The sequence below is a fragment of the Melanerpes formicivorus genome, unplaced genomic scaffold (assembly GCF_026170545.1).
Source record: "Melanerpes formicivorus ecotype bairdi unplaced genomic scaffold, bMelFor1.0.p_v2 SCAF_4, whole genome shotgun sequence".
NCBI classification, from domain to species: domain Eukaryota; kingdom Metazoa; phylum Chordata; class Aves; order Piciformes; family Picidae; genus Melanerpes; species Melanerpes formicivorus.
In genome coordinates, this window is record NW_027142356.1 from 37,338,462 (window position 1) to 37,363,226 (window position 24,765).

General features: G+C 47.9%; 1 protein-coding gene across 1 annotated transcript; it reads left to right on the forward strand.

Moving 5' to 3' along the window:
* The first annotated feature begins 4,135 nt into the window (after window positions 1–4,135).
* Window positions 4,136–23,655, forward strand: OCIAD1 (OCIA domain containing 1). The gene is made up of 8 exons (XM_068137664.1): window positions 4,136–4,273; window positions 5,023–5,107; window positions 7,919–7,972; window positions 8,471–8,518; window positions 12,201–12,330; window positions 14,962–15,170; window positions 18,110–18,259; window positions 23,227–23,655. The coding sequence occupies exons 1-8, from the start codon at window positions 4,151–4,153 to the stop codon at window positions 23,262–23,264; spliced, it is 837 nt and encodes a 278-aa protein (XP_067993765.1). The 5' UTR covers window positions 4,136–4,150; the 3' UTR covers window positions 23,265–23,655.
* Window positions 23,656–24,765: the final 1,110 nt, after the last annotated feature.

Sequence of the window (24,765 nt, forward strand, 5' to 3'; positions counted from 1 at the left end):
GGCCGTGACGAGCGGGCGCTCCTCGCAGTCCTCCTTTTCGCCCCTAGGAAGCGAGAAGAAAACACGCCCTTCCCTCAAGGGAATAAAGGCAAATACTTGTGTCTCGGCCAGCTTCACAAATACCGCCTTTTTGCCTGAAATTAGTCGTGTCGTTCTACCAAGGCGCACCGCCGAGCTTCCTTCCCCCGCAGGAGCAGCCTGTTGCCGCCGGTGCCTGCGGGGCAGGGCAGGCGCAGGGGGGAGGCTCCCAGCGCTCCTGCACAGCAGGCAAAGCACTCGCGCTGCTTTCGCCATCGGAACTTGGCTCTGACTGCACGTACTTCTCACGGGCACCCGTCTGCAAGGTGTATCGTCGCGCAAGTGACACAAACGGAGCGGCAAGGTGATGAGATAGTTCACTCGGCATCCTCAGAAAGTCCATCTGATGCTGGCACTGGTCAGGATTTCACTTACGGGAGAGGTCTGGTGGCTGGAGGTAATCGTGCATTTCTAAACAATGCAAAGGTCTCCAAGCCGGTTGTAATGAAAACAATACCAACAGTCACATTTAAAGGGGTTAGATACCTTTATTTTCTGTTGAACCGCTTCAGAACTTAAAGGCTTGCAAAGAGAAATAACAGAGGAGTGGAGGGAGAGGAAGAAATACATGTCAAGCATGACAAAATAACACCAGATTGCAAAACAATAGTATAAAGAGTCCTGAAATCTCAATTTTCCCACTGCCAGATATAATCCTGTCCAACAAAACCAGACTGAGTGAAAAGTATGCTTTTCAGGAACAAGTGTGCCTGCACAACAGCTGCCAGTCTCTGCTAAAAGAAGCTGCAAGTTCTGTTGCATGCTTTGTATGATGCTGATTTAGAAGATCCCTGCATGCTCAACTATGTGTGTCCATGGGCTGCACACCCTTAGGACAGATAACATACACCAACTTGCAGAAACCAGTAGGAACAAGAGCAGCATAGGGAAAGGGGGGAAAAAGGTATCCTGGTAGCTGAGAAGCATAGTTCAGGTTAACTCTTTCCTGTAGATGTAAGAATTTGGGGGGTGGAGTATTTTTAGTCTATTTTGGTAACTGTACCACAACCAAAATGTGGGGTAATAACACACCTAAAACCAGGACTCATGGGTGCTGGTGTTGTGCATAACTTCAGAGCATTGCTATGTCACAAGTGGCTTCCCATTTTAAAGTTCTCCTGAATTAGGAGCTCAGCCTGATCTCCCCAGTAATTGCATGTCCCTCCATGTACCCCAAACTAGAGCATCTGAACTTCCCCACTAATGACATCAGACTACTGCTGTTTAACCCTGAGCACCTCAACTTCAGACTACTGCTGTTTGTTTAACCCTGAGCATCTGAACTTCACAGGATGCACAATCAAACCACTTTCAGAACCCCGTGTTCACCTCTTCCCTGCTTGCTTCACAAACCAGCCCTAAGGATTAGGGAACATGTAAAGCACTTTTCAAAGTACATTACAGCACCAGTTATTATTAGTACTAATTACTATCAGTGTAGGTAAAGTCCTTACTAATTGAGGCTTTGAGTATCAGCTCCACAAAGACACCCACTCTTGGTTCTTGCTGATGTGCCACAATGCTTTAGGCAAGTAACTGATCCTTTGTTTGCCACCACTTGTAGTAGTTACAACAATGCTCCTTTTTGTTTTTTTATTGGTATGAAGCTGTTATTTCTCAGTTAGGGAGAGAGTGCTCTTTCCACACAATGTCCTGTTAACTCTTGGCAGCCACTAAAGAATCACAAGCTCTCAGCTGTTGTGTTTCACTCTACTGTCCAAACGAAAAGGCAAACAAAAATACCCCCCCGCCAAATCACCATTCCAGCTATGTACTTGAGCACAGGAACTTGCAGCACTTGTTTGGGCAGCTTTCCTCCCCAGCACACACTCCGGCTCCTCTACTGGCTTCAGTTAGGCTTTATGCAGTGTGGTAAAACTGGAGTCTTCTGTCAAGCCACCTCTTTGTTCTGCCCCGGATCTGTATAAAGCCTGTCAGTAACTGTTGACAAGAAGATGGAAGGGAATTTCTCAGAAAGATCAGCACTGAGGCAACTAAGCATTTCAACCACTTGAAAGATCAGCATTTAAACCACTTGACAGCCTACACATAACTCACCCTGTGAATTCTTGAGCTCCAGGAATTCTGAATATTCACCAGTGACTTTGTTTTGGAAGCACTGCAATCAGAAACCATCTTTCACACCTCCTAACTTCTTGTTGCATAAAATAAGCAGGTCCTTTTAAAAGAGCCTTATGGTCTTAAAGTTTTGCTTTTTTCCTGCTCTGAGGCAGCTCCCACAAAAGAAATTTCACATAACTATTGAGTTACAGCATTTTGAGTCTCCAATATATTCATCATTCCTGGATAATACTAAGTCATTACAAGTTTAGAGTCACAGATAAAAAGGCTTTTCTGACTCCTGAAGCCACTCAAAGAACTTGATGCTACTCCTCTTCACAAATAACCCAGCAGATTTGTACATCTGACACACAAACCAGCAATTAGGAAGCTGCTGCTGAGACATCAAACTGTCACTGTGAACCTCATTAAGACAGCTCCACACACACTCCTTAGCCCATCTGTTCTAGGTCACTCACATGCCTAGAGTTCACTTTGTAGTTGCATTCTCTAATTTCAGACACTCCACATCCATATTCCTTACTAATTTCAGACACCTTCAATCTCCAAACCCTTCCCTTTCCTATCTTCAGGCATGGGCTTTTTAGTACAGCCATCAAACAGTAGCAGTTTAAGCCTCTTACTCTGGAATTCCAGGGTAAAGAGACAATGGCTTGCTCCAGGAAAGGCTTAAAGGGAGTGGTGCATTCCAGGCAAGTAGAGGCAGCTCAGGATATGGCAAATTCAAGCTCAAGGTTTACAAGCCAAGGCTGCAGCATACACTGCACTACCAGAAACATCTTCCCATTTCTGATAAACTGCAACCTTCCTCCAATGCTGCAGTTTCAACAGCATTAGTTAGATGCAAGCACACAAACTCTAATCTCTCACTTCAGTACAATCCTAACCACCACACCTTTCAAGTTCAGATGCCAAGTTCAGTTGCCCTCCAAGTTCTTGTTGGGTCATGATTCAAACTCTCTTTTAGGTAAGAGACATCCTTTGCCTTTAGTCAGTTCTGCCCATGCATGTTTCACAGAACAGTTTGGCTTGGAAGGGACCTCAAAAGATCATCTAGTTCCAACCCCACTGCCATGGGCAGAGACACTTTCCATTAGACCAAATTGCTCAATGCCTCAATCAACCTGGCCTTGAACACCTCCAGTGAATCTACAGCCTCCCTGGGCATACTGTTCCAGTGTCTCACCCTCACTGTAAAGCATCCCTCTCTACTCTCCAGATGAAACCTGCCCTCCTCAAGCTTCAGTCCATTCCCTCTCATCCTATGACTGCAAACCCTTGTATAAAATCCCTTTCCCAGCTTTCTCGTGGGCCCCTTGCAAGTACGGAAGGGCTGCTCCCCAGAGCCTTCTCCAGGCTGAACAGCTCCAACTCTCCCAGCCTGGCCCCCATGCAGGAGGTGCTCCAGCCCTCTGATCATCTTCAATCTTTCCTGGTAACATACCCATTGTTCAGGTTAGAGGCATAAAGGGATAAAAGCTTTTTGCTACCACTTAGCAGAAACAAGTCAGAAATTAGCCGGTTATGAAGCCAAGAATCACCAAAGCAAAAGCCACGTAAGGATTACCCTTAACGGCATTCAGCCCTTCTGAAGCAGTGCCTGCCCTCCAACGGCCTGGAGGGTGGCATTCTTTAAGCGAGCAGGAAACAAGATAAAGCACAGGAAGGAAACACTGTCGATTGCAATGAATGCTCCCAGCCTCAGCTGCTGCCCCTAGGTCCTTCGCCCGTCCTCACTCGCCTTTCCCGGCGAGGAGACGCCGCTGATGAAGGCAAATAAACACAGGGCCGTTCCCCACCGCCCCGAGCCCATCAGCACCGCGGCCTCCCGCGCTGCTCCCAGGCCCGCCCGCGGAGCCTCTCCCCCGGGCAAGGCCGCGGGGCCCAGGCAGGGAGCCTGAGGGGTCGCCGCCACCCCCGGGACCCCCAGCACGGCCGCCGGTGCCCAGCCCGCAGAGCGCGGCGCCCCCAGCCGCCCCCGCCGCCACGCATGCGCCGGCAGCCCGCAGCGGACGGCGTCACGGCGCCTTCCGGCTCGGCGCAGCGTCCTCCCCGCCCCGCCATGGAGGCCGGGCAGGGTCCCGGCGGCGGGGAGCTCGGCGGCTCGGCCGAGGTACGGTGGCTGGCTTTATGTGGGGGCCGGGGGTGGCGCTGAGGGAGCGGCGGCAGGCTCGGGGTCACCGCCGGGCGCCGGGCAGCGCCGTTCCCCTCCGCCTCCTGCCCTGCCCGGAGCTCGCTGGCGGCCTGCGGCGGCGCGGCGGCGCTGCCCTTGAGGCCTCTCGGGCGGCCTTTCCTCGGGGGGTTGTTCCCGGCAGGAGGTGTTCTCCCCGGTACCGGCGGCTTTCTCGCCGCGGCCCTGCTCCCGGCCGGGGATCTGTCAGGGTGCGGCGGCGCTCGCCTCTCCCGGCGGGGCAGCCTCGCCCACCGCCGGCAGGAACGTCTGGCACGGCGGCAGAGCAGCTGCCAGCTGCCGCCGAACACGAGCACGCCGCTGGAGAGTCAAACCCCGAGAAGTGTTTCTGAAAGGGCTGTAAGGAGCCGGCGTTGCATGCACTTGGGAGGCTGGGTACGGGGAGCGTTTCTGACGGGAAGCGGGCGGACTACGGTGGGATTGGACTGCACAGGAAATATTTTCTGCTCTCCTGGGATGCGTAGAAGCAGTGGATTTTCTTTACTGATAACATTTCATGTCCCGTAAAAGGACATGAAAGGATCAAAGGGTAAAAGTAACCAGTTCCTTAAGTATGGCAGAGTCAAAGCACAGGTACCACAAGGTGTGAAAGCTAGGCAAAGTTTTTAATTAAATGCCTCCAGACCCTTTGTTTTGCTCATTCTTGCTCTAATTTATTTCCTTGGTGAAAGAGAGAAGTGCCCAAGCCTTATGTACCGACAGAAGAGGAAAGAAGACTCCTCAAGGAATGTGCTGACGAGAGTGCCCGGTACAGAGGTACCTGCAGTGTGCTTTCGTTTCCCCCTCCCCTTGGTTTCTGTTTTTATCTGAGACATCACAGCAGTTCATTAGCAACCTCCACATGGGCTGAAACTGCATCCCAGTAATTGCTGATCTACAGAGGATTTACATATTAAGAGCTCACAGGGCTGGGATTCTGGAGAAGGTGCAACATCATTTGTAAGGTTTATTTCACCATGAGAGTGGTGAAGCCCTGGAATGGGTTGTCCAGGGAGGTGGTTGGGGCCCTGTCCCTGGAGGTGTTTAAGCCCAGGCTGGATGAGGCTGTGGCCAGGCTGATCTAGTGTGGGGTGTCCCTGCCCATGGCAGGGGGGCTGGAACTAGCTGATCCTTGTGGTCCCTTCCAACCCTGACTGATACTATGATACTATACTATGCTGCTTAACACAATTCCCTCACATATTAAATGCTTATTATGATCATTAAAATTCAGGGAATAGATTTAATTACTGGAGTTTCTTATTTGTGTTTCTGAATATTGCTTTTTCTTTTTTAATTTATGCATTTTTATTTTGTTTTTATCTTGAAAAAAATCAACTATGAAATGGTTTCATTCAGAACCATTGCTTTCCATCTTCATGGAGACCTGTGAATCGTGGGATGGTCTGGCTTGGAAGGGACCTCCAAAGGTCATCCAGTCCAACCCCCTCTGTGGTCAGCAGGGACATCCTCCACTAGATCAGAGCTCTGTCCAGCCTCACCTTGAGTCCTGTGTCCAGTTCTGGGCCCCTCAGTTTAAGAAGGACATTGAGACACTTGAAGGTGTCCAGAGAAGGGCAACAAGGCTGGGGAGAAGTCTTGAGCACAGCCCTGTGAGGAGAGGCTGAGGGAGCTGGGATTGTTTAGCCTGGAGAAGAGGAGGCTCAGGGGTGACCTCATTGCCCTCTACAACTCCCTGAAAGGTGGTTGTAGCCAGGAAGGGGTTGGTCTCTTCTCCCAGGCAAGCAGCACCAGAACAAGAGGACACAGTCTCAAGCTGCGCCAGGGGAAGTTTAGGCTGGAGGTGAGGAGAAAGTTCTTCACCGAGAGAGTCATTCATCATGGGAATGTGCTGCCCAGGGAGGTGGTGGAGTCACCGTCCCTGGAGGTGTTCAAGAGGGGATTGGATGTGGTACTTGGTGCCATGGTCTAGTCATGAGGTCTGTGTTGATAGGTTTGACTCGATGATCCTCAAGGTCTCTTCCAACCTTAGTGATACTGTGATCTCCAGGAAAGGGACTTCAACCAAAAACTTGTTCCTAACGTCCAATGTAAATCTGCTCTTCTCTAGTTTGAAGCCACTGCCCCTCGTCCTATCACTGCAGGCTTTTGTGAACAGTCCCTCTGCAACCTTGTAGCCCTCTTCAGATACTGGAAGGTCACTATGAGGTCCCCCCAGAGCCTTCCCTTCTCCAGGCTGAACAAGCCCAGCTCCCTCAGCCTGTCCTCACAGCAGAGGTGCTCCATGCCCGATTGTTCTCCTGGCCCTCCTCTGCACCTGCTCCACCAGGTTTTGCATTGTTTTAACTGAACACTTTATGTCTCTATCTACTTGGAACTCCATTATTATGTTGAGGGCTTTTTTTCCCCCACAAAGCATTGGGAATTGATTGCATTGCTTCTAAACCTTGTGTAATCCAAAGGTTCAAGGCATACCTGGGTTGTATGCACCCGGGCAAGAGGTTTGATTGAGCAAGACTTCTGCTGGTGGTTGTTACCCACTGTTTTATCACCCACTAGTAGATTACTCCTGGTGCTGATAGGTGACTTAGCAGAAATCAGAACAGGTGAAGAATTCAGCAGCTGATTTGCTAAACTTAGCACACAGGGCCTCTGATTTCTCCGAGAAGCCACTGCTTTCAGGGGCAACTTCTAACACATTGTGATTTTGATTTAACAATTCAGAGTTCTGCTCTCTCTTTCTCCATGGCTTTGCTACGTTCCTCTTCCACTTTTATTCAAAGAGCTGGAAACCTTCAGCTCATTTGCCAAAACCTAGCCATTTTCCTTGTGGAAAATGCCAGCAGTAAGATGACAGCTGCTTATGAGTTATTGATGAATCTCTCTCCTGGAAGACAAGAGGAGACTGAGTTGTTGGTTCTTCTTCACATCCTCTGCTGTCAGTTCTTGGTTGGCCACGCAGCTTGCTGCCCTCTGCATCTTCATAGAGAGACCATGAAATAAGGTGAAGGAAGCTGCTGTTTAGAGGCCCTAAGTTAGTTACCTGAGCAATTTCACTTTAGGGAGCTGCAACAGGAGTTGAGGAATGGAATGGAATGGAATAGAATAGGTTGGAAGAGCCCTTCAAGATCATCGTGTCCAGCTTGGTTTGGGTTTTTTCCAGGATTTGTGTACTGTGCTGTTCTCTCACTGGGGCAGCCTAAAGCCCAGCAGTGTTTTCTAGCTCTCCTCTCTTTGTTTCATTGTTCTGCATTACCTCTACCCAGATTGTTGTATTTATTACAGCAAGGATCATAGAGTTGTTAGGGTTGGAAGGGACCTCAGGGATCATCCAGTTCCAACCCCTCACACTACAGCAGGTTGCTCACAGCCACATCCAGCCTGGCTGCAAACACCTCCAGGGATGAGGCTTCCACCACCTCTAAATCTGCTCTTCTCTAATTTGAAGCCACTGCCCCTCCTCCTGTCACTGCAGGAGAGAGCTGTGCATGCTTTCTGGTTTGAAGTTTCTGTTCTTACAGAAATGAGCTGCATAAGGCCTAGCAATTCTCAGTGCATGTTGTGTTAAAGGTGGTTGAAAACCTGAAAATCATTTCCTAAGCAACTTCTCTTCTTTTTCCTTCACAGCTTTTCCTTTGGCTGCAGTGAGCATGCTTGGTACTAGCTTCTTAATTAAGAAAGGTAAAGTCTGAACATCCTTTGGGTTCATTTGGATTTGCTCAGATGAAATCTCTTTCTACTGTTAATAAAGTTACTCTAACAATACAATCTCTAATCTACTTGTAACTGGAAGAGTTGAGGCTCTTCAGCCACGTGATGGCTCCCTAAAACTGAAGGAACAAAGCTTGAACCCCAAATTTATGTTCATTCTATGTTGTTGGGCAAATGCAGCATCTCTGTGGTTATGAAAGAGTCTCATTTGTAATGATGCTCTGTGTGGTATGATTGAAGCAGTCATTAAAATCACATGTTATGAATGAAATACACAGAGTATCTAAGTAGAGAGTTTTAGGAATGCAATTACACTGCAAAAGTCAAATGCCAGCTTTTTGCTGTTTGGATGTTCTTCACTGTTAGGTGCAAAAGGGTAACCTGCTGCCTACAGACACAACTGGAGTTGATCTTTTTCAGCCCAGTTCTTAGTAATTTATTACTAATCACTTTGATTCTCCGTTTCAGGTGTTCTAAGAGACAGCTCAAGGTTTGGCTCTTTCACAAAAGTTGCATGTAAGTAAAAGCTGTGTGTAAGTCCAGCCTGCATTCATGCCTCAGCTTCTGGAGTCTCTTAGGCAGGTGTCATTCCCATGAGACCAGCTGACTGATTCACTGGGACCCCACTCTGTGCCTGAAGAGCTGACCTGATCCATCTGATCCACACTGTGATACTGTGAAGAGCTGACCTCATCCATCCATCCATCCATCCATCCATCCATCTGATCTAACCTTCCTGCAGTTAATTCTGTCAGCCAGAAACATCTGTGTTTCTTAACTGCAGCATCTCCTAGTGCAGGGACTCTTCAACATCAGGAGGCAGAGCCCTTCATTTATTCACTGTCCTTTGAATTTGTGCAGCACACTTTGGACAGGTTTTGTTTATAGCCTTGCCTTCAAACTGCCTCACAAGAGTCATGTGGTAATTGAAGATAACCCTGTTACTAGGTGCTGCATGAGCTTGCTTGGAATTAATTGCTAGAGCACACCCACCCCTCCCTTCCTAATTTGCAGGTCCTTATTCATGTCTCTTGCTTGTCTCATTCAGGCTATTTTAGTGCCTCTCTTTTTTTTCTGCTGGACATTCTGTACATACAATGGTAGGAAAACAGCAGTTCCAGTGAATGATTTTTGGATTAAGTGTAATCAAAAAGAATTTGATAAATGAACCTTTTCAATGCAATCCTTGACAGTAAAACAGGAAGTTGCCATCTTGCCAATCTGCCCAGATACATCCAGTTACCCTTACAGTTTACTTCAGGGGGAAGAAGGTAAAGCCCATGATTTGTGGTGAAGGAAGTGTTGTTGAAGCAGATAAATGTATGTGAGAGGCTGAGGCTGCCATTTGTTTATTCCAAATACTCCTTGCTTTCTTTGAACACCAAACAATGGTAGAACACAACCTTTTCTAATAATTAATATCATTACTGTTCCCCTGACTGCTCCTACACATTCCTAGCTAAGGGCCATGTTCCTCCTATTGAACAGAACTGCACTTTGAAATCAAGGGGACAAATAAGGAGCTGCTGGTCTGGATCAGTTGTTCTTGCTGTTAAGGCTATGAGCCAAATTACTTTTGGCTTCTTTTTGTTGTGAAGCAGAGAAGGCTCCAAGGAGACCTCATTGCAGCCTTTCAGTGCTTAAAGGGGGCCTATAAGAAGGATAGAGAGAACTGTTTTAGCAGGGCCTGTTACAGCAGTAGAAGGGGTGATGGTTTTAGACTAAAAGAGGGGAGATTTAGACTAGATGGAAGGAAGACATTTTTTCCAATGAGGGTAGTGAATCACTGGCACAGGTTGCCCAGAGAGGTGGCAGATGCCCTGTCCCTGGAAATATTCAAGGTCAGATTAGACAGGGCTCTGAGCAGCCTGATCTGGGTACAAATAGCCCTGCTTATTGCAGGGGTATTGCACTAGATGCCCTTTGAAGGCCCCTTCCAGCCCAAACTGTCAGTGATTCACAGATTGCATTGGCTTGGAAGGGACCCTCAAAGGTCATCTTGTCCAGCTCCCCTGCAGTCATCAGGGACAAGAGACACCTCCAACTAGATCAGGCTGCCCAAGGCCACATCAAGTCTGATCTGGAATGTCTCCAGGGACAGGGCATCAACCACATTCCTGGGCAGCCGTTTCTAGTATTGCACCACTCATTGTGAAGAACTTCCTCCTGATGTCCAACCTGAATCTCCAGTTTCAAACCATTGCCCCTCATCCCATTGCCACAAGCCCATTAAACAGTCCCTCCCAAGCCTTCCTGTAGGGCCCCTTCAGACACTGAAACGTAGCTCTAAGGTTTCTGTGGAGCCTTCTCTAGGCTGAACAGCTCCAATTCTTACAGCCTGTCTTCACAGGAGAGGTGCTTCAGCCTTTGATCATCTTTGTGACCCTGCTCTGGGCCCACTCCAGCATGTCTGTGTCCCTCTTGTGTTGGGCAACACAGTGCATGGTTGTATCTGGAAGGTTAGAGAGGTTTCCTTTGCAGATTGTCAGATTGCAGGATGTTCTGTATGCCTCCCTGTCATAACTTCCCTCAGTAGTCTTAAAGACAGTCTGACAACTTAATGGACCTTCCAGTTAGTTGTGAGTGATTCAGCATGGCACAGAGCTATGGGTCCTTTGTCCCTCTTTGGCAAAGGACAAAGCCCCTATGTCGTACTTCAGGCTGGCCTGCAGGGAGACCTGGCCTCTTGTATCAGTCTCTAATAAGCTCCTCTAAGGTCTTGTCCCAATGAATACAGAAGCAAGAGAGAGCAGCAGAATCTAACCTACTGTGCTGACTCCATAAATGGGAATCATCTGGCTGGTGCTTCTGCAGTAAGAGAAAAAACAAGCAAACTTATTTTAGCCAATAATCACCTTCAGGTGAAACATCTTCCAGAGAGCTGCTGCCACTTTTTTTTTTTCCTGGACAAGGAGCCTTTCTCTTTGTAATTTATGGCAGAGACGAATCAGCTTTGCTGCTCAGCTTTGTTTTGCTGGCTAGTCAGTGTAAATTGTTGTTGGGCCTTTCTCCTCTTCAGGGGCTTGTAGCACTTTGTTTGGTGCACATCTGTAGCATTTGAGCTGTCTTCAAACCTATTTTTGACCTGCTGAACAGCTAAAGCCTTCCATTTCTCAGCAAATGAGAAATTCCTCATTCCTTCACTTGTAGTTGTGACTGCTCCTCTCTTTTCCCTTGGAAAAGGATTCTTAACCTCGCTCTGGAAACGCAGACATCAGAACGGGAATAACAATTTCAGTACCAGTACGGCAGGCTGGGGTAAAATCTCCCTTTGTATTGCTTCTCAGGCAGTGTAATCTGCAGTGTGAGGACCTCAGAGGATTGATGTTACTGGCAATTAACTCCTTCCTGACTTAAAAGATGGTCTGGAGTCTTTAGTCTTTGTATGTAGGAAATCCTCACTGCCTGTGAGAGCAAGCTCTAAGCCTTTTCTCCCCCAAAATCAGCAAGAGGAGTTCTATTCATTGCCCTGGAATCCTTCGTGCCCCTTCACACTCAAGTTTGACCCACTCACACAACCAGAAGGAGCCATTTGATGGAAATCATTAAGTTTTAAGCCCAGGAGGAACTATCCTGACTGTTCATTCTTATGACCTGTCTAGCAGATGAAAACAGCTCATGCACTAAAGGGAAAGTACTTGCCTAGTGATTGCAGTTCATCCGATTCGCTTCTTTGCCCTCCAGCACCCAGAGCAGAGTCCTCACCAGAAGATACTGAGCCTAATGCTGAGTTTATTCAGACTTCACACTAGTGAAAGCCCTGTCAAGATCTGGCTGTTCTGATGGACTCAATTAGCAGAATTTATGACTTGGTTTTATTCCTGACTGGTTTATCATCTTTGGTATTTGTTACTTCTGGATCTTGGGAGGGGAAAAAACCCTAAGTGCAGTTATTTTCCTCTTTGTTTTTTTCCTTTGGTCACCTTTCACTTATCAAATAGTAGCTGCCATTATTTGCTGCTCACGCCATGTCTAAAGCATAGCTCTGTGTCTCCATTCAGCTGCTGCATTTGCTTTTGGTGCCCTTTGTCTGCAGGAGAAGCAGAGAGAGAGAGAGGATGACTGCGTGCTTCGGCGAAGCTCTGAACTGTTTGGTTTTCTTTTGTTGCAGATACTGTATAATTGACTTGAAAGGCTTGTTTTGGATCTGAGTATTGTGATACAGTGTGTGAACCCACCTTTTTTTCTTTTACCAAAGTTGCTGGAATGTGTGGATACCTGGCTGGAAAGATATCCTACTTGCCAATCTGTAGCGAGAAATTTAAGAAACTGAAGGATTCCCCCATAGGAGATGTTCTACGACAAGCTCAGAGACATAGCTCACATAAGTAAGAATTTCATTCTCTTTGAAATGTCAAACTTGCTCTTGGCTAGGATATTTAAACACTAACAGATCAAGGCTACCTTTGCAGCTTTCAGAGACCTCCAGAGCTGCGCTTTCCCCTGTTTCGCGGTGGTGCGCAGTAATAAGACAAGGAACGAGGGCTGCAAGTTGAACAGAGGAGGTTTCACCTCAACATGAGGAGAAACTTCTTTACAGTGAGGGTGACAGAGCCCTGGAACAGGCTGCCCAGATTGGTTGTGGAGTCTCTGCCTCTGGAGACTCAAAATCCACCTGGATGTGTTCCTGTGCAGACTACCCTAGGTGATCCTGCTTTAGCAGGGGGCTTGGAATGGATGATCTGTGGAGGTCCCTTCCAGCCTCTGACGTTCTATGATTCTGATCCCAAATCTGCCACTCTAAGGGAGCTATATATACATATATATATATAAAAAATCAGTTGGCCAGCTATAAAAGATGCATTTTGAGCCCTGACCACTTCGAGGAGTAGGAGAAGCCAAGTTTTACTAAGCAAAATGTGTTCTTTGTAAATTAAGATGTTGTGGAGTTTCCACACAGTAGTGTGACAGCAGAAGTTACCTCCTGAGTTGAGAAATGAGCTAACTGAAAGAAAATAGTCTGACATTGTGGAAGCTTTTCCCATAGTTCAGTTTGAAGTAGGAAGAGGGTGGAAATGATTTCAGTGTTTATCAAAGGAAAGAGCTCAGTAAACAATATCACTGCAGGAAGAAGCATGGTGGTCAAGCTTGCTGCTGTTTGTTTGAATCCTTTACATCTGTAAGAGCATTATGCTGTACATATGAGAAACTCATCAGGTTCTTCAAAACTATTTCCTGTTTTGCTCCAGAAGGTTTTCTCCCTCAAGTGGGCTTTAATTGCAAACCACTTTTGGAGTACCTCACTTAAACCCCTTGATTGGAAACTGGGAGAATAGTGTTTGGGGAGTGACAAGCAGTCCTGCTGTTGGGGTGCTGAGATCTGCTCAGTGTTTGTAGAGGATTGCATTAAATTCTTCATCACTTTATACATTCAGATCTATGACAGTTTTTCCCTGCAAGAGTTACTTTGATTCTGAAATGTTTGCTCTTTTTTGGCCTCAGATATATTCTTGGGGATTACCACTTTCTAAATTCACTGTAGCAACTTGGCTGAAGTGGAGCTGGACTTGTCCCTTCACACCCCTCCCCTTTCTGATAGGAAATGGTCATCATCATTAACTGTGTTCACTGCAGATGGGAACCTGTTTAAATGCCATCATCTGCTGCACCAATCAGTCCCTTTGACCTTTAATGGCCCATCCTTTCCTATCTGTAACATTTTATGTCCTAAGTGATAAGTTCTGGGTTTTCCCCCCCCCCTCTTTTTTCTCCCCCTTGCTTGAATCATTAATTGAAACTCATTCAAATCCCATTATTGTCTACCCATGCTACTCTTTTAAGCCAGCATTACAGACACCATCACATTTTCATGGTCATTATACATCTGCTAATTAATGTGTTTTGGTAATTGTGATTTGCAGTTAAAAATAGGCAGGGTGACAGAAGATCAGATAGTTCTTTAAAGCTGTGTTTGCCCATAATTTAAATAGCTAATTGAGGTAACAAAATGGCTTAGCTCTCCCTCTTTGTTGGGAGAAGAAAACAAAGAGCAACTGCAGATGTTTTCCTGGGAAACTAAAAGTAAAGCTGAGCAGAAGTTTAAAGTAAAAAAAGGAATGAATACTCCAGAGACCTTCTGGTGGCATTCTTGATAAAGAGATATGTTGGAGTAGATGATCTCGAAGGTCCCTTCCAACTTAAGCCATTCTGAGTATGGGACAGGCAGTGCTGTTAGAATATCAGGCATCAGCTTCCAGAATATTCCTTATTTGGCCTTTTCTTAGGAGAAAATTCCTTAATGCTTCTGCTGAATTCAGCAACTCAATAAACCTTCATCATTTAATTTGCCCAAGAGAGCTGCTCTTCAGCACTGCTCAGTTACAGCAGCTTCTAATGCTGAAGGGTCGAAATTGCAACTTCTTCCTCAAAAGCATTTTAAACTAACCCTAATTGGTGCTGCCTCTGGTTCCAGGGACACTCCCTCTGCTGGTGGTGTCTGATGTGTTATTTCTGTCTGGAGACTCCCTGGGGGCAGGGATTGTCATTTTGAGCTGGTAAAGTGCAAAGCACCTTGGCTCTTCTGTCTTCTCTTCTGGAGAGGGGTTAGGTTTTGGGGAGGAAGGCGAGATTGTCAGAGAAGGGATTGCAGAGATCTTTGCAATGTACAACCCCCCCCAACCAACCCACAAAAGAAAAGCCCCCAACCAACCAACAAAACCCCAGAACCACACACACAAAACCAGCCTCAAATGCACCCAAAACCCAAATCCTAACAAACACACACAAAAAAATCAACACATGAGAAGCCCACCCCCAACCTTTTTCAAAGATGGTAGTTCCTGTTGGGAACTCAACCACTTCAAACCCTGAAGCACTCTCCCTGCTGGCTTTGGGAGAGCAGTATTTCTGTAGTTCATACCTCCTCCTCCTGTCTGTAGTTCATACCTCCTCCTCCTGTCTGTAGTTCATACCTCCTCCTCCTGTCTGTAGTTCATACCTCCTTGTGTTCTTTCTTTCAGCCGTTCCAGTCGGAAATCTGAGTTTTCAGACCTGCCTTCTGAGTCATTTCCTGAAGCTCCTTCTCCAAGAGCTGGCTTCCCCCTTCCCCCTACCTATTCAGATGATTATAGCTCAACAGACAGAGGCCTCTCGAGCTACGAGCCTGTTCCGTTCAGCGCTTCCCTGAATGAATCTTCACCTACAGGCATTACTGATTACACTGCTCAAGGTGTGTTTTGCCTCAGCATTTATGTTTGACTTCCTCTTGGGTGCTCCTCTTAGTACACTCTTGTGTTTTCATACAGTGGTTTTGAATGAAACAGCATGAAGTTCCCAGAACTGTTTCTACCACACCAGAAAAGAACTAAATCACAGAAACACATGCAGGCTGGAAAAGCCCCTCAGGATCATCAAGTCCAACCTACTCTGCAAGGTTCACCCCTAAACCATAGCCCCAAGCACCACCTTGAGACACAGCCAGGGTTAAATGCATTATTTTGTTTAGTAACTCTAAACTCAAAATATGTTGTTGTTCCCATGGTTTATAGCTCTGATTGGAAGTAAAGGTTGTAAATTAACTGACATGATTGAATCTTGACAGGCTTGAGAAGAGGGCCAGTGACAACTGCATGACGGTCAGCAAGTCAGAGTGCAAGGTCCTGCAACTGAGTCAGGCTGAGCCCAGGCACAAATCCAACCTGGGTGCAGAGTGGGTTAAGAGTAGCTCTGAAAAAAGAGACTTGGGGATGTTGGTTGCTGAGAAGTTCAGCATGAGCCAGCAGGGCCCTCATGCAGCCCAGCAGGCAGCTGTGTGCTGGGCTGCAGCCAGAGGAGTGTGGGCAGCAGGGCAAGAGAGGGGATTCTGCCCCTTGACTCTGCTCTGCTGAGACCTCACCTCCAATCCTGCCTCCAGTTCTGGTGTCCCCAGCATAAGAAGGACACAGAGCTGCTGGAGTGAGTCCAGAGGAGGGACACAAAGATGATCCTAGGGCTGGAGCACCTCTGCTGTGAGCACAGGCTGAGGGAGCTGGGGGTGTTCAGCTGGAGAAGAGAAGACTCTGGGGGGACCTTAGAGCTGCCTTCCATTACCTGAAGGGATCCTACAGGAGGGCTGCAGAGGGACTTTTCATCAGGGTGTCTAGAGACAGGACAAGGGGGAATGGTTTGAAGGGGAGGGAGACTAGGGTTAGACTGGAGCTTAGGAAAAAGTTCTCCAGTATGAGGGTGGTGGAATAGGTTGCCCAGGGAAGTTGTGGCTGCCTCCTTTCTGGGGGTGTTGAAGGCCAGGTTGGATGAGGCCTTGAGCAGCTGAGTCCAGCAGAGAGGCATCCCTGCCCATGGCAGGAGGTTGGAGTGGATGGTCTCTGAGGTCCCTTCAAACCTGAGCTATTCTAGGAGTCTATGATCTGTTAGGAAGCCAAACTGAAAAAAAACCTTGGCCTGCTCTGAAGTTGTTCTTGTTTGAACTGAAGGCGATTATGGCATCCTCTCAGTGCACTCAATAAGCCACAGTCCCTGCCTGAAGCCTTGCTGAGGTGATTTCATTTTCAGCAGCAGTGGTGCTGTGACTGTATACAGCAGGAATGCAGTGGCATTAAACTGCTTCTTGCAATGTGCCAAACACTGAAGTCTCCTGAGAACTGCATGCACATTGTCTTCTGTCCAGCAACAGCTGATTTTTTCACAAAGAGCTAAAACAATTTTCAACTACTGTTGTGTGCAGCTGTTCCCCTCCTGCCAGTCTGAGCTCTGTCCTCTAGTCCTAGCAGGGCAAACAAAGCATGCTGAGTTCAGGTCCCTCTGGTACACAGAGGAGAAAGCTCCTGTGAAAGGCAGAGTTTCATACTTTGGAATAGTTTGTATTTTTTAACTCTTTAATGGAAAAAGTTTTACTTCACCCAGAAAAAAAGCCTCCTTTTGCAACTTGATTTTAGTCATAGTAAAGTGTCAGCTGTAAATGTGTCAAGGACATGATAATGACATGCATCACAGATAGAAATAGTTGGGAGAGCCTAAATTATTATAGAACCAAGAATCTGCACTATAAATGCAGGTAAAAGGATGAACTGTTTGTCAGGTGGCATATGGATTTCATCCTGGTCCTCTGACAGCACAATTCACACCTTCACAGATTGCATTGTGTGGGAAGAGATCCTCCCAGGTCATCTTGTCCAACTCCCCTGCAGTCAGCAGGGGCATCTCCAACTAGATCAGGCTGCTCAGGGCCATATCAGGTCTGATCTTCAGTGTCTCCATGGATGGGGCCTTAACACCATCCCTAGGCAGCCTGTTCCACTGTTTCACCACTCTCACTGTGAAGAGCTTCCTCCTGATGGCCAACCTCAATCTACCCTGCTCCAGTTTCATACTGTTGCCCCTTGTCCTATCACCATGGGCCCTTCTCAACAGATGCTCCTCTTCCTGTAGGTCCCCTTCAGGTCTTCTTCCTCCAGCCTGGGGCAGAGCCTGTGCCTGGAGATGGAGCAGAGCTGGGGATTTAAAGCCTGAAATGGAAGCCCCTGAGCTTCACCTCGCATTCTTTGGTATCTTCCCCCAGGCAACCAGCACCAGAACAAGAGGACACAGTCTCAAGCTGTGCCAGGGGAGGTTTAGGCTGGATCTTGGAAAGAAGTTCTTCACAGAAAGTGAGACTGGCCATTGGGATGGACTGTCCAGGGAGGTGGTGGAGTCACCATCCCTGGTGGTGTTTGAGCAAAGCTGGATGAGGCAGTTAGTGCCATGGTGTGGTTAATTAGTTAAGGCTGGGTGATTGGTTGGACTTGGTGATCTTGGAGGTCTCTTCCAACCTGCTTGATTCTGTGATTTTTCAGAAACCATAAATGTATCACAGTTATGGTCATCATAAACCTCACATCAAGTGACCAGAACTATTTTATCCACCAGCTACCACATGGTTGTTAGGATTTGCACTGGGTACTGAAGAAAGCAACTCCACTGCCAGCCTTCCAAAGCACTTCGACCAAGTGAAAAGCCTCAGAGGAATGTGTTAGTTAAAAAGCACAGTCTGTGGTACAGGAAACATTGCAGCTGTCCTGCTCTTTTTCATTTGGGGTTGAGCTGTAATTCCCTGGCATTCTAGAACAGGTTGTAGCCAACTTCTGGTGTGTGATGTCAAGTCTGGTGTTTCTATGGCTATTCTGTTTCCAGATCCTGCTCCACTTCCAGAAGAAGGTCGTAAAAAGAGAGGCGTCACGTACGAGGAATTGAGGAATAAACACAGAGAGGCTTATGATGTCATGCAGCCACCAAAGGCAGAGGCTCCAAGCAAGCTTACACAGGAGAAAAAAGCTAAGGAAGGTAATCCCTGGTGTACAGAGACACAGTGAATCCAGCTAGGTGTTAAACGTGGTCACAAACTCACAGCTTCATGCTGCTTAGTATCATAGAATCAGTCAGGGTTGGAAGGGACCACAAGGATCAGCTAGTTCCAACCCCCCTGCCATGGGCAGGGACACCCCACACTAGATCAGGCTGGCCAGAGCCTCATCCAGCCTGGCCTTAAACACCTCCAGGGACAGGGCCTGGACCACCTCCCTGGACAACCCATTCCAGGGCTTCACCACTCTCATGGGGAAGAACTTCCTCCTCACCTCCAGCCTGAATCTCCCCACCTCCAGCTTCATTCCATTCCCCCTAGTCCTATCACTACCTGAGATCCTGAGCAGTCCCTCCCCAGCCTTCCTGTAGGCCCCCTTCAGATACTGGAAGGCCACAATGAGGTCACCTCGGAGCCTTCTCTTCTCCAGACTGAACAGCCCCAACTCCCTCAGTCTGTCCTCATAGGAGAGGTGCTCCAGCCCTCTGCTCATCCTTGTGGCCCTTCTCTGGACACCTTCCAGCACCTCCACATCCCTCTTGTAATAGAGGCTCCAGAACTGGACACAGTACTCCAGGTGGGGTCTCACCAGGGCTGAGCAAAGGGGGAGGATCACCTCCCTTGCCCTGCTGGCCACACTTCTGCTGCAGCCCAGGATCTGATTGGCTTTGCGGGCTGCAAGTGCACACTGAGAGCTCCTGTTGATCTTTTTGTCCGCCAGCACCCCCAAGTCTCTCTCCTCAGGGCTACTTTCCAGCCAGGCACTGCCCAGCCTGGATTTGTGCCTGGGATTGCCTCCACCCAGATTCACAAATACAGGCTGAGCAGGCTGCTTAGCCTTAAAGCAATTTATCTTTGCAGTACCTGCAGGTATCTCCTGTGTGAGGTGTCTGCAGTTTCATCCTTCATTTTTTTCAAACACCATTGGTCTTTCAGCAGCAGCTGAGCATTGCTCTTCTCCAGCCATAGTGCCTGGTGCCAGACTGCAAAGCTCATCACTTTGCCTTCATGTTGAGCAAGCTCTTCCAAAAGAGAGCTCTCTGAGCTCAGAGCTATAGCAAAGAGTCTTAGCTGTGGCAGGGGCTGTACGTTTCAGCTAGCATTGTTCTCTCAAAATAGAGCACATGGTTGATGCTTTTAATGGGGAGGGGGTGTGACTCACTTGTATGACCTGTTTCATGTGGAATCAGTGGGTTTCTATAGAGGCATTGTTTGTGGAGCTTGGTTTTCTGCATTAGAACTCAAAGGAAGGAAGCAGTGTTTGGCAGCAAAGTTGAGAGTTGTTTTCACAGTGAAAAACAAAACTTAACACAGCAAAAATATAGAGTGCAGTGTGCTGAAGGATAAGATGCCATTCAGGCAACTTTTGGACTTAACTCTTTGACACAGAGACAGAGAAGCAAGTTAGAATTGCTTGCCCTGACACCTCTGCAGTTGAGTGCAGCAGCTGTCAAAGTGACGCTAGCAAGAGGAAGGTTTCACCGTGTCACACACTGCTGGAGTTGTCTGGGTGGCACACAGTGTCTTGGCAATCAGCTTGCAACAGGATTTTACAGCAGCTAACATCTCTTCCTAGGCATGACAGGTGAGGATAAGTATAGAGAAGTATATTAAAGCCAAAATAAATAACAAGTAAGCTTTGGAACAGCGTTGCTTAAGAGCATCGGTCTGCTCCGTGCTTGTGAGTTACTTTCACCAAGTTATCTGCCTCTGGGCACATCTGCAGAGCCTTCAACTGAAAATGATCAGCAAGTATTGGGTAGAGATTTAAATTGGTTACTTAGAGGCTGGAAGCTCTTTTGTCATGTGACTGTGCCAAACAAGACAGGAAAAGTGATTGAAGCTGTAGTTTCAGATTGATTCTGAATTCTCTCAGCCTGACACTCCACTGAGTCACACAAGGTTTCTTTGCACAAGATATTTGTCCACAAACAAAAGGCCTCCCAGAGGAGGGCCACAAACATGAGCAGGGGCTTGGAACACCTCTCCTACAAAGACAGGCTGAGCAAGCTGGGCTCGTTCAGCCTGGAGAAGAGAAGGCTCCAGGGAGACCTAACAGTGACCTTCCAGTACCTGAAGGCTGCCTCCAAGAGAGCTGCAGAGAGACTGTTTGCAAAGGCCTGCAGTGGTAGGACAAGAGGCAATAGTTTCAAACTAGAGAAAGGCAGATTTAGATTGGATGTTAGGAACACGTTCTGCACCATGAAGGTGGTAGAACACTGGAACAGCTTGCCCAGGGAGGTAGTTGAGGCCCCAACCCTGGAGATATTCAAGGTGAGGCTCAACAGGTCTTTGGGCGGCTTGATCTAGTTGAGGATGTCCCTGCTGACTGCAGAGGGGGTTGGACTGGATGAGCTTTGGAGGTCCCTTCCAACCCAGACCATTCTATGATTCTAAACCACAGACAGAAATCTTAAGCAACATTCTGCAAACCTTGCATTATCCCATGGCAAATCTTACAGCAGTGAAAGCAGCAAATGCAGGACTTCAGCAATGTCTTATAAGTGGAGGCACATTTAAATCTATGGCTTAGGGGTAGTACAGGCTAAGATCTGATTGAGCTTCTTGTGACACTCTGGGCATGTCACTTGTTTGCCTGTTTACATGTCCTGAGACATTACTCCTTTGTTCATTCTTTTGGGAAGGCAGATTCATCATAGAGTCATAGAATGCCTTAGGCTGGAGGGGACCTCAGAGATCATCTGCTCCAACCTCCCCTCCATGAACAGGGCCAACCTCTCATCCAGCCTGGCCCTGAACACCCCCAGGGAGGAGGCAGCCACAACCTCCCTGGGCAACCTATTCCAGAGTCTCACCACCCTCAAACTGGAGAACTTTTTCCTAAGCTCCAGTCTAACCCTGCTCTGCCTCAGCTTCAAACCATTCCCCCTTCTCCTGTCTCCAGACAGCCTGATGAAAAGTCCCTCTGCAGCCTTCCTGTAGGACCCCCTCTGTTACTGGAAAGCAGCTCTGAGGTCCCTGTGGAGTCTTCGGTTCTCTAGGCTGCACAACCCCAGCTCACTCAACCTGTCCTCCTAGCAGAGGTGCTCCAGCCCTTGGATGATCTTTGTGGCCTCCTCTGGACTCCCTCCAACAGCTCTGTGTCCTTCTTGTGCTGGGGCCACCAGAACTCGATGCAGTGTTGTTTTACCTGCGTGTTGCAGGAACCAGACTAGCAGCTGGTGCTTTCTGCCCTCTGTTGCAGGGACATCAGGGAAAACAAACCATGTTTAAACCAGTTGCAAGCAGTCCCTAAGTTCCATCTGCTGGTGCCTTCTGCATTCATTGTAGCTGTACAAACACATGCACCTGCAGAGGGATCTGACTGGGCTGTTTCCCAGGGAGTGAGCACAGCCTGCTCAGCTGCCATGGCTCACAGAAAAGGAAACCAAATGGCAGTCTCAGATAGTTTCTCATTGTGCCTCACTGGAAAATCAGTCAGCTTCAAAGAGCTTGCCCAGTGCTCTCTGAATGAGGACCACCTATTCTGCTCCCTTCCACTGGCTGTGCTGCAGATGGGTATTAATAAACAATGGGCTTGGTAATTAACCTGCAAGCAGCTTGGTAAGGGGGGCCTGACCTGTGTCAGCATTCCTGCTGGCTTGTCCTATCCATCCTTTGTCCCAGCAGCAAGGGCAGACAGTTACAGAGCTATAGAGCACTCTGCAGTGACTTTCAGGAGAGCATTGCCTCCCTGGCAGCTCCTTGGTGACTTGCACATGGCATACTCCTGCACAAATCCAGTAAGACCAGTACCCTGCTGGGTTTTTTTTCCCCACTCATTGACTGGCTTCTGCCTTAAAGGAAGCTGCCAAATAATAATGGTTGAGTAGTTTCCTCTTAAGGATTAGTGATTTCTGTTTGTTTGGCTTCCAATGTGTTTTAACTATCCTGAATCCATCCAGTTGTGCACGTAACAAGATTATGTAGCCACATTCTTTATCACAAGGTGCCTGGCCTGTTTCCTCCAATTGTCTTTGTTTCATCCACATGCTACATTTGTTTGAAAGTCATCAGCAATCCTGCAGAGCAGGAATTGGCCCAGCAGGCTCCTTGGCTGAACCTTAATTCATAGTTTCATAGTTTCATTCAGGGTTGGAAGGGACCACAAGGATCAGCTAGTTCCAACCCCCCTGCCATGGGCAGGGACACCCCACACTAGATCAGCCTGGCCAGAGCCTCATCCAGCCTGGCCTTAAACACCTCCAGGGACAGGGCCTCAACCACCTCCCTGGGCAACCCATTCCAGGGCTTCACCACTCTCATGGGGAAGAACTTCCTCCTCACCTCCAGCCTGAATCTCCCCACCTCCAGCTTCATTCCATTCCCCCTAGTCCTATCACTACCTGAGATCCTGAGCAGTCCTTCCCCAGCCTTCCTGTAGGCCCACTTCAGATACTGGAAGGCCACAATTAGGTCACCTGGGAGCCTTCTCTTCTGCAGACTGAATAGCCCCAACTCCTTCAGTCTGTCCTCACAGGAGAGGTGCTCCGGCCCTTTGATCATCCTCGTGGCCCTTCTCTGGACACCTTCCAGCACCTCCACATCCCTCTTGTAATAGGGGCTCCAGAACTGGAGGCAGTACTCCAGGTGGGGTCTCAGCAGAGCTGAGTAGAGGGGGAGAATCACCTCCCTTGCCCTGCTGGCCACACTTCTCCTGCTGCAGCCCAGGATCTGATTGGCTTTGTCGGTTGCAAGTGCACACTGAGAGCTCCTGGTGAGCTTTTTGTCCACCAGCACCCCCAGTTCATTAAAGGAGAATGATTAGCGAACTTCTCTCCCCCTTTAAGCAGCGTTAATGAGGTGTCTGTTGTGCTGTGACTGACACTCCCCCAGGCCCCACTCCCAGTGACAATGCACTTCAGCATCCTTTTTGGCACTGTGTAAGAGAATTTCATTGCAAAAAGTCTTTAAGTCATGTGTGACTGGTTTTGTTTCTTTCCTTCAGTTAAAGTAAACAAGTATGGAGATACCTGGGATGAGTGAGAGCCGAGTGAAGAACCGAAGAAGGTGACCTCCTGTTAGCCAACTTGAACTTCATCTGCGTTTGTCACAAGTGTCAGCAGCGTTGGGGTGTTCTGCCAGGCACAGCTCTTAATCAAGGAGGAGAAAATCCTGACTTGCCAGAAGATTAAACAATAAAATAAAAACCAAAGCATTCAGGCTTCAGTTTTTTTCAGTTCTGCATAAATACAGCAGGAGAAGCTCTCGTGAGGTCTCATGGCTGTAAACCATTTGTGCTGCTGTAACTGGCCAGAGCTGAGAGAAATGCAGAGCAAAAGGTACCAACTCTCTGTAAATAATGCAATCACATGTATTGGAAATGAGCAGAATCTCCTCAAACTGTCAAGACTTGCATTAAAAGTTACCTGCAGAACTCACCTCTCACTTAGTTTTGTCTGAAAGGGACATGATGGAAACCTCCATTTGTTGCCATGCTTGGTTAGTAAGGCCTGGAATAACCCTGGACAGGGAAAAGGGGCCGAGGAACTAGACCAACACCTAAGTAAGCAAACTCTCTTTCTGTACTGCTAGAGCAATATTCATAGAGTCATAGAATGGATCGGGTTGGAAGACATCTCTGAGGTGCTCTACTCCAACCTCCTGCCATGGGCAGGGACACCTCTCAACTAGACTCAGCTGCTCAAGGCCTCATCCAACCTGGCCTTGACCACCCCCAGGGAGGAGGCAGCCACAACCTCCCTGGGCAGCCTGTGCCAGAGTCTCACCACCCTCATACTGAAGATCCAGGCTAACTCTGCTCTCCCTCAGCTTCAAACCATTCACTCTTGTCCTGTTATTGAACCTTAGGAAGAGTCCCTCTGGCTTGCCCACACTGGGGGTCTCCAACCAGGCATGGGGAAGCGAGGGTTGCATGAAACTGCAGGTACTTAAGACAGCTCCATTGAACTGCAGAAGGATAAACCTGACAGACTTGGGTAAAAGTTAGAATGGTTCCTGACTGTCAGTGTCAGGTTTGAAGTACTTAGCCTTATGTTTCAGTTTGTGCATGTCAAGACAAACCCCCACCATGTTTATGGAGACAAGATCCTGATCAGTGGAGTATTATCACATGGGAGGAAAGAGCTGCACTGGCAGAACAAGTTAAAGAGAATTTCCTAATGCTTGCATCACCTGCTCTGTCTCAATCAAAATGCTGTTGCCCATCAAGGATCCCCATATCCTCCCCTCTGCTCTTTCAGCTCACAGCACTGTGTTTATTTGGGGGGGGGAGTTGGCTATAGGGGAGCAAAACCCATCCCGAAGTTGGTAGCTTAAGAGCATTCCTGTCATCCTTGTTGGAGATGAAAAACAACTTACCCACCACCATGCCTGTGGTGATGGAGGGGCTTGGCAGCAGAGCAGCAAGAATGAGAAGATTATTTTTAGGGGAGTAGAGAGCAATCAGCTGAAATGAAGAAAACAGAGAGGGGAGATGAGGATGCTGAAAGAGCCAAATACTCTACGCTGATAATAACCAAAACAG

Coding starts and splice junctions, on each gene's coding strand:
- OCIAD1 (XM_068137664.1), top strand. CDS start 4,151: ATGCGCCGGCAGCCCGCAGCGGACGGCGTCACGGCGCCTTCCGGCTCG. Junction 7,973..8,470: donor TAGCTTCTTAATTAAGAAAG/GTAAAGTCTGAA, acceptor TCTCCGTTTCAG/GTGTTCTAAGAGACAGCTCA. Junction 18,260..23,226: donor GGAGAAAAAAGCTAAGGAAG/GTAATCCCTGGT, acceptor TCTTTCCTTCAG/TTAAAGTAAACAAGTATGGA.